The sequence below is a fragment of the Haliotis rubra genome, unplaced genomic scaffold, assembly GCF_003918875.1.
Source record: "Haliotis rubra isolate DU_JTF1 unplaced genomic scaffold, ASM391887v1 Scf28, whole genome shotgun sequence".
NCBI lineage: Eukaryota > Metazoa > Mollusca > Gastropoda > Lepetellida > Haliotidae > Haliotis > Haliotis rubra.
The window spans coordinates 271,992-281,986 of record NW_025766891.1 but is presented as its reverse complement, the minus strand read 5'-3'; the positions used below and the strand labels follow the sequence as shown (position 1 = coordinate 281,986).

Here is a 9,995-nt window from a genome sequence, read left to right as displayed (position 1 = left end):
TCGCCACTTACAGGCATGGGTTGCTGAAGACCAATTCTCACCAGGATCTTCACAGGTGATGTAAGAGCTACCTTGGGCATCAGTGTAATATTCTCTATAGAACAATGTTACGCTAAGCTACATCCAGGTATACAAATGTATTGTCAAGAATTAACTAACATTAGTTCAAGTTTTTGCATGACAACAGAGGGTGTAGGCATGTTGTGCGCATATCCATCTACTACTTGTTGCGCATCACCAACTACCTCTTTCTTTACAATGGTAGGTGCTAGTGGGGCAACCACATACACTGACATCTTACACTGGCTCACTGGAAGGAACCATACTTAACGTTATTCATAAGCAGAGGGTAGGATCTCTATGTAGGAACACGTTCTTTTCATATCCATGGTATATCTATACATCATCACCTGTATGATCAGATGTTGCCTTATATTCTAAATACCTTTTTTGACATTAAGTATAAACAATATTTTTATCTTGCATGTGTTTGATTACAATTAATAGTTATGAATACACAATGCCATTTAGAAAGTGGTCAAATGTAACATATTTTATATTTGTGGTTACACTTTCTCAGTAAAGAACAGATTCTTGTACTTTTGTTAGGTTTAGTCCCATCCAAGATTTGAAATGGCATTGTGTATTTACAGCTTTCACTGTGGGAGCCCGGACAAATTTACACTGTTACAATTAACAGTTGCCATAAGATTTTATATATTTAATTTCTCCATGCATTTATTTTCGACAATATCCAGACATGGGAGGTGAGGTGAAATTGGGTTTTACGTCGTGCTTGAGAATATTTCGCTCATATGACGACGTACATGCGTGTGTATGTGTATATGCGGCTGCTTGAACTAGCCCAGACTTAAGCTGGTTTTATAGTGTTAGCCCACTGAGATACCATGCCACAGTGAAGTATGAATACCCCACTCAGACACATTATACTGACTCCGAGCCGACCAGTCCTTGTTGTACCCATTAATGCCGAGAGCCAGGCACGGACCAACAAGTACCATATTTTAACGTCTTTTTGGTATGAAGCGGCCGGGGATTGAACCGGCGACCTTCCGCTCTCCGGGCGGACACTCTAACCACTACACCACGGAGGCGGTCTCCAGACATGGGAACCGGGTTAGTAAGACAAAGACACAAATCTTTCTACAGAAATAACTCCCGAACAATACTGACATATATTTTTTATTCTGGATAAATTTTCAATCATACATTTCTTTCATTTCTGTATCTTGAGTCTTCTGCCATAAAATACCCTCAGAGGTTTGATTTTTCGAGAGTACCATAGTTAAAATCATATCACATGAACACAAGCCTGGCTGTTGTCATGAGGCATTTGACGCCGACACACGGCGCGACCTCTCGTACTTGAACATCACATTGAACATATCACCACCGAGGCGGTTCGCCAACCAACGGTTCTTTATCACAGCTACTTTCAGACATTCACAGGAGAAGGCTGCATGAAAATTTGTGTGGATTGCTCGCCCCATGCCTTCAATGATGATCAGATCTGTTTCCATGGTTTTGATGGTGTCCACAAGACATTGGTCTATCAACCTGAAAAAATCAACACCTTTCATCAGTACCGATAAACAATCTTCAACATGAGGAAGGGACAGCAAGGTTGTCTTGAAGTTACAGTCAGAGCCTTTCAATCATGAAAGCCAAAACCATTACATTTTCTCACAAAACTCATGTAGGCAATTACAGGACACATAACATTGGGCAAACAAAACAGGCACTGACTCATACTACGATCGAGATGACCAAGGATACTTCGTGTTGAGACATGCACGAGGGTATGCTGTTTATATTGCACTTAGATATCAGTTGTTTATGAGAATCGCTCTTTCCAAAGTTTAATTTAATGTTTCATTTCTTATGAATACTGATTAGTCTCAGAATTTTTTTTATTCCATCCATCGCTCCTGCACTATTGAACACTACTAGTGCTATACTGGTTAGTTATCTTTGCATATAAGATTTCACCATTTCTTAACAGAGGCCCAGATAAGCTGCATATCCGGGTAAAATACGCATATAAAATTTCCAATTACGCATTGAAAAATAATTGTCGAGTACTAATTACGCATTTAAAATGTTAGATACGCAAAAAGTTTAAAACAAATGCATACGGAATATATTTATAAAAATCGCTTGCGTAATGAAAAAGACATCGATTGCTATCAAGTTGTACTGTTAGTATAGGACAAGTGTTGTACTGTCAGTATAGGATGAGTGATTTTTTATGTAATCATTTCCATTATATTTAAGTTGGTTTAGACTAGGTATGACATAAGGCAGAACATACCTGCTTAGTAAACTGACTCAATGACGTAATACTTAGGTGAGTAAAATGACTGAAATACGCACATATTTGAAAGCAGTGGGTAACGGAAAATGAAATACCCACTCAACATTCATAATACCCACTCCAAAAAAATACAGTGGGTACAGTACCCACATGAGCTAAATCTTATCTGGAGCTCTGCTTAAGCTTTGCTGATACGTTGTATATGTTTACCTGAGATTTAAACATGGTGAACCTTGACCTGATTCCATAATTAGCAGTCTTCCTTCTGTGAGAGCCTGGTTTATCTCCCCTGATATTGCCGCCACATGTTTGGTGATGAGCTGCAGTTCGCTGAACGTAACATCATTCAGGGTGGGACGAGAGTTAGCACACAGAATCACCTGCAGGAAAGATCAAACATGCTGATGAAGGCATAGAATTTCATCATTCCACTCAAGCCCAAAGTATGGTAAATACCAACCTTCATTTAAAGGTACAGCTATACACCTCCTAAGACAATGAATGATAACATGTAACTATAACAGTATGGGCATTGGTGTTTATGACAAGAATTGTGGTCCTTCAAAAGGCAGTGACTGTTCAAGTTTGACGCTCTTGCATTTTCCAAAAGTCTGTTCAGGAATCAGATTTGGGTACCTAAATCCTCTGTCATGCGAACATTTTTTTTATCCAAGCTCCTCTTATCAGAAATTCTATCCCAGCACTTCTTACACTGGTCATCGAAAACTCTCCAGAGGAATGTAAGTACATTTCCAGGTGCATTTTAAGATTCTAGTTTTGGCTTGGCAAGTTAATATCAAATGCAAGAAAAGATCAGTTTAAAACAAACAAGTACAGCTACAAGAATGACAGGTAGATAACAAAAAACAACAACAATGTTCAAAAGGTGGGATCTCTGCTACAACCAAAATAATATTCTTTATCATTACCACAGACACCATCAGCATTTAACTTGAAAGTATGAACACTTACCTTGGTTCCTCGAGACAGCAGCTCTCTGGTGAGAGGAATCACACCCAGAATGATATCAGCCCCACTGTTGTCACAGAAGATGGCTGCACACTTGTGGGGCGGGGACCGAGACAATCTAGCCTTCCACAGGTCAAAGTTGTCAAACAGCCATGGCCGCTCTAAAATAACACAGTACACACTTTGGTTCCTCATATAAGTACTTATATGTAAATGTGTATTCATCAAGAGTTGTTTCATATATTTAGTTGGTCCTTGTCAAAATCTTATATTTATTCCTGGAACAATGTGGACATTCAATTCTCATTTTGATTACCTCTTGCGTAAGGTTTGTCATGGGACAAAGTCCTGCCTGAACTGACCTGTTTAGGAACCCTTGCTTGTGATTATTCTCATTTTGGGTTAGGTGTGGTCAAACTGCCTGAACTCACTTGGTTGGCGATGATTCATCATTTCAAACTCACCTATTGTATAGATTGATGCTCATGATGTGAATCATTGGATTGTCTGGTCCAGATTCAATTATTTACAGACCATTGTCATATAGCTGGAATTTTGCTGAGAGCGGCATTAAACAACAGTGAGTGAGTGAGTTTAGTTTTACGCCGCACTCAGCAATATTCCAGCTAAATGGCGGCGGTCTGTAAATATTCGAGTCTGGACCAGACAATCCAGTGATCAACAACAGGAGCATCGATCTGCGCAATTGGGTACCGATGACATGTGTCAACGTAGCCAGCGAGCCTGACCACCTGATCCCGTTAGTCGCCTCTTTTACGACAAGCATGGGTTACTGAAGGTACATTCTAACCGGACCTTCACGGGTTTAAACAAAAGACAGTGTGTTAGATCATCAGTCAGCAAGAATCCTCTAACCTTGCAGTTTATCCTGAGCATCAGCAAAGCCAAAGACTTGGGTCTCCATGATCTTCCTGACCTCCATTGCTCCCCAGTCAAACACATTCCCCGCCAGTAGACCCTTGGCTAGTGCCAGCTGTCTGTCATCCCAGGACAGACTATCCAAGTGATTCAGATGACCGTCCAACGACTTCAGAGCTTGCTCATTCTCAAACTGCTTCTGCTGGGAAAAGGGGTCCGTGAATTCCAGCTCGGACAGGAACTGACTGCTTGTATCCAGCAAGGTCCGAACATTCAGAGACCCAAAACAACTGTGGAATTCCAGAAACAATATTAAATAACGAAAAACAGATGCATCATTTTTCAAAAATATTCTCTCTCAGATCAGACCAATAATAGAGTGAACAATAACATGCAAAATCAAGACAGACTTCAGACGTTCATCATGGAATGTAAGAACAATAACGCACTGATGCATGCCAGACATCTGGGACAAACTTACTGCTGTTCAACTTTTGCAAAAACAATTATATTTAAATCCACAAGGTCCAGGAGGTGAGTGGTTGAGTTAAGATTTAACTTCACATCAGCAATATTTCAGCCATATCGTGACAAGCCAGTCCATAAGGATTCCATTCAAAGTTATCCCATCTTGAAACACATTGATAATGATTTTGCCTTATTGCAGAAACTTAGCTCAAAATGTAAAGATCTATTCATGATGTATCCATTCTTAGTGAGTGAGTGAGTGAGTGAGTGAGTATGGCTTAACGCCGCTTTAGCAATATTTCAGAAATCTCACAGCGGAGGACACCAGAAACGGGCTTCACACATTGTACCCATGTTGGGAATCGAACCCGGGTCTTCGGCGTGACGAGCCAATGCTCTAAGCACTAGGCTACCCCACGGCCCCATATCCATTCTTGAAATCATTCTACTCACCATGGGTTTGCCTTGAGCACACTGAGTCTGTCGAGGTATCTGGACTTGAATTTTTCTGCCCTTTCCACAGCATCGGGTGAGCTAGGCTGGCTCTTTATAGCTTGCAGCTTGCTCTATCAAAAAATAATGTTTTCCTAAATCAAACTTTTACAAAGTACATAACACGATTAAGCACATGATCAAGTAAAACTGAAACCTCTCACAAAAGATGTAACTTAGTATAAACATTATCTATGAAATAATTCAGTGAACATATTTTTAAACAGTCACAAAGATAGTATGTAAAAACTAACTATTATAAATATGAAGACAAAAGCTAAAAACATTATACACCAGAGACATCCAAAACAACTTTTTCTCAACAAACTGATATTCCCCCTACATCACTCAAATATACTAGAAATACAGTTGAACCCTGGGCTGTTCACTGTCTGTACACAGAGCTGTCTGAACTATCAACGCCACTAGCCACAGCTCCCTGCAATGCCTGGCAGCTACAAACATTCATAGAGTTTAAGTCACAACCAACTGACCGTAATGCTTACAGAGTATTGATACTGTCATGACGACAAATACTCTTCCTACATCAAACTACTTTCATTTGTCGATCTGAATTTCTATTTAATTTCAGCTGTAATATTCGTGGTGTACTTCGAATGTACAGTGAAAGTTGGATTCTTTTCCGTTTGTCTACAATCTAAAACCAATTAAACCCAAACTTATTAAACCATTCCAACTTTCCCATGATGGTATTCCCGCAGACACACACAGAGAAAGAAGTACATGTCAGTACATTTGGGGTTTGAGGGCAAGTTTAAACATCTTGTAAAAGCTGCTTCACACTGGTGATAGTGAGTGAGTTTAGTTTTACGCCGCTTTTAGCAATATTCCAGCAATATCACAGCGGGGACAAAAGAAATGGGCTTCACATATTGTACCCATGTGGGGAATCGAATCTGGGTGTTCATCATGACGAGCGAACACTTTAACCACTAGGCTACCCCACCGCCCCTCTGGTGATGTAGTGATGCTACCAGGAATGTAATAATAGCGTCATATGCTGGGAAGGAGCTTACAAGCAGTCGAACTACATACAGTCACTGATTCAGCTAGAAAGTATATAACTTTATGGAGAGACTAAATGAGTAGGTTCTACTTAAATACATTTAGAACTCTTACAAAGGTATATTCTTAATGAAAGCATCATACAATTAAACACATGTTACATTTTTCAAAAAAATAGACAAAAGCATGAATAAACATAGTGAGTACAATAAACCAGTGAAGAAATCAGTTTTCACAAACTACTGACAAGAAATCTGCCCCTGCAGTACCTTGTCCGCTCCCTGAGAAAAGCACTCCAGCCAATATTCCCTGGCTTCTGCATCTTTAGTGAGATCTACAGTGTCGGGGTAGTAGCTGTTTACGTCCAGTAGCAGTGTGCACGGTAGTAGGGGACGTTCCAGGCGGTCTATCTCAAGGTGGTCAAACTGGAACAAATTAGTTGTTTCATGCAGTGCTTAAAAATATACATATAAATAATATGCTACATTGTTCAGAATGTCATTCAAATTACACACTAAATTAAATAATGATACACAAATAATTCTTGGGTTCCCATGAGTTTCGAGTTTGACTGTACTACTCAGTCTTACTGGATAGGAAATATCACTAATATGACTGAGTCAAGGGCATTGAATATGGCAGCCATATTCAGAAATTAGTAGGATTTTGCCAGCACATTTTCTAGACACCAGTGTCCGGATCAAATACAAGTACAGTGCACTCTGTCTAATTCGGACCAGCTTGGGACCGACTAAAAAGTCTGAATTATACAGTAGTCCGAAGTTCACAGATTTTAATGGAGTTATCTCCCTTTGTCGAACATAAGATTGTGCATGAAACATATATTACATGAATGCGTATAAAGACGAACACTGACAAAGTACATGTACATTTGTTTATTACATACTTCCATATAAAAGCTTCAGTTTGTGAAGAAATCCCAAAATCTTTGGAATAGCTTCAGAATCATTGATTAGATTTATCTTGGTTACAAGTGATAATTCAGTACGCGGGCTTTTTCGTGGTCGCTCGGACATTTTGACCCGATTGATATCACACTGTGTCTGATGGCATCTTAAATGCATAGTGACATTGACACTGAGTTGACATGATCGGCTCAATTATGTTTTCAATTGGTGTTAATCGCATCAAAGGTAAATAAGCGTTCACCACTAGACCACGCGGTCTTGGCCAAATGAACTTCCTGCTCAGTAAATAAGACAAAATACACAAACCAATCAACGGATTGTTTATTCAAGGTTTATTGGCCAAGCAGACTTCCTGCTCAGTCCGAATTATATAGCAATGTTTTTACATGTAACTAGATTATCGGGCCCACACTTTGGTCCGAAATCCGAAATAATGAGAGTCCGAGATACAGAACTTTTTTATTATGACAACAAAGAAGGATTAAGTCAGGACCATGAGTTCAGTCCTGTTTATACAGCAATCCGAGAAAGACAGGGTCCGAGTTTGACAGAATGCACTGTATCAGCTTATTGAACGCTGTGCTTTCTTATACATGTCCATCATTCAATAAACAATATTTACTGGCTTTAGTGATTGTAAGTGAATTCACAATGCCTAAAATGTATTGAGCATAATCCTACATATAACACATGTAAATTCAAAATATGTCAAAGACAAAACACCTGTTAATGTACATATTTGTGATTAACTTTCACAGCTTGGATGTTTACAGTTGATGTGTCCTGTAAGAATTTGATTTGTAATCCCGACTTCTTGGCAAAGCATATTTAGCATCAACTCATGACAAAGAGACACTAGGTAATTGCCTTTTTCAGGTTGGAAGTACCCAATGACAGTTGTTTGTCAAAGTCATTGTGGATGTGTGTTTCTATGTTGTTTAAGGCCGTAGTCAGCAATATTCCAGCTATATGGCTGTGGCCTGTAAACAATCGAGTCCAGACCAGACAATCCAATGATTAACAGCAAGAGCTTCAGTCAAGGCAGAAGGGATACAATGACATATGTCAACCAAAACAGGGAGTCTGACCACCCGATCGTGTCAGTTGCCTCTTATGATAAGCATGCGGTGCAGAAGACAAATTCTAACCCAGGTATGACCACGCGATCGTGTCAGTTGCCTCTTATGATAAGCATGCGGTGCAGAAGACAAATTCTAAACCAGGTCTGACCACCCGATCGTGTCAGTTCCCTCTTATGATAAGCATGCGGTGCAGAAGACAAATTCTAACCCAGGTCTGACCACTCGTTCGTGTCAGTTGCCTCTTATGATAAGCATGCTGTGCATAAGACAAATTCTAACCCAGGTCTGACCACCCGATCGTGTCAGTTGCCTCTTATGATAAGCATGCGGTGCAGAAGACAAATTCTAACCCAGGTCTGACCACTCGATCGTGTCAGTTCCCTCTTATGATAAGCATGCGGTGCAGAAGACAAATTCTAACCCAGGTCTGACCACCCAATCGTGTCAGTTGCCTCTTATGATAAGCATGCGGTGCAGAAGACAAATTCTAACCCAGGTCTGACCACCCAATCGTGTCAGTTGCCTCTTATGATAAGCATGCGGTGCAGAAGACAAATTCTAAAAGGTCTGACCACCCAATCGGTCAGTTGACTCTTATGATAAGCATGCGGTGCAGAAGACAAATTTAACCCAGGTCTGATGATAAGTCAGTTGCCTCTTATGATAAGCACAAATTGCTAAATTCTAAGGTCTGACCACCCAATCGTGTCAGTTGCCTCTTATGATAAGCATGCGGTGCAGAAGACAAATTCTAACCCAGGTCTGACCACCCGATCGTGTCAGTTGCCTCTTATGATAAGCATGCGGTGCAGAAGACAAATTCTAACCCAGGTCTGACCACCCGATCGTGTCAGTTGCCTCTTATGATAAGCATGCGGTGCAGAAGACAAATTCTAACCCAGGTCTGACCACCCGATCGTGTCAGTTGCCTCTTATGATAAGCATGCGGTGCAGAAGACAAATTCTAACCCAGGTCTGACCACCCGATGTCGTGTCAGTTGCCTCTTATGATAAGCATGCGGTGCAGAAGACAAATTCTAACCCAGGTCTGACCACCCGATCGTGTCAGTTGCCTCTTATGATATGATAAGCATCTGGTGCAGAAGACAAATTCTAACCCAGGTCTGACCACCCGATCATGTCAGTTGCCTCTTATGATAAGCATGCGGTGCAGAAGACAAATTCTAACCCAGGTCTGACCACTCGTTCGTGTCAGTTGCCTCTTATGATAAGCATGCTGTGCAGAAGACAAATTCTAACCCAGGTCTGACCACCCGATCGTGTCAGTTGCCTCTTATGATAAGCATGCGGTGCAGAAGACAAATTCTAACCCAGGTCTGACCACTTTCGATCGTGTCAGTTCCCTCTTATGATAAGCATGCGGTGCAGAAGACAAATTCTAACCCAGGTCTGACCACCGATCGCGTGTCAGTTGCCTCTTATGATAAGCATGCGGTGCAGAAGACAAATTCTAACCCAGGTCTGACCACTTTCGATCGTGTCAGTTGCCTCTTATGATAAGCATGCGGTGCAGAAGACAAATTCTAACCCAGGTCTGACCACCCGATCGTGTCAGTTGCCTCTTATGATAATCATGCGGTGCAGAAGACAAATTCTAACCCAGGTCTGACCACCCAATCGTGTCAGTTGCCTCTTATGATAAGCATGGGGTGCAGAAGACAAATTCTAACCCAGGTCTGACCACCCGATCGTGTCAGTTGCCTCTTATGATAAGCATGCGGTGCAGAAGACAAATTCTAACCCAGGTCTGACCACCCGATCGTGTCAGTTGCCTCTTATGATAAGCATGCAGTG

At 40.9% G+C, this 9,995-nt stretch overlaps 1 protein-coding gene across 2 annotated transcripts in view; it reads right to left on the bottom strand.

The window, feature by feature from the left end:
* Positions 1-1,184: 1,184 nt before the first annotated feature.
* Positions 1,185-9,995, bottom strand: part of LOC124281099 (4'-phosphopantetheine phosphatase-like) — a 33,249-nt gene continuing 24,438 nt past the window's right edge. For both annotated transcript variants that reach the window (XM_046717113.1, XM_046717114.1), the window contains exons 11-16: positions 6,439-6,594; positions 5,105-5,217; positions 4,181-4,473; positions 3,308-3,465; positions 2,546-2,715; positions 1,185-1,578 (exon numbers count right to left, since the gene is read on the bottom strand). In XM_046717113.1, the coding sequence (XP_046573069.1) occupies positions 1,344-1,578; positions 2,546-2,715; positions 3,308-3,465; positions 4,181-4,473; positions 5,105-5,217; positions 6,439-6,594 (1,125 nt within the window). In that variant the 3' untranslated portion in view covers positions 1,185-1,343. The remainder of the gene's footprint in view (positions 1,579-2,545; positions 2,716-3,307; positions 3,466-4,180; positions 4,474-5,104; positions 5,218-6,438; positions 6,595-9,995) is intronic.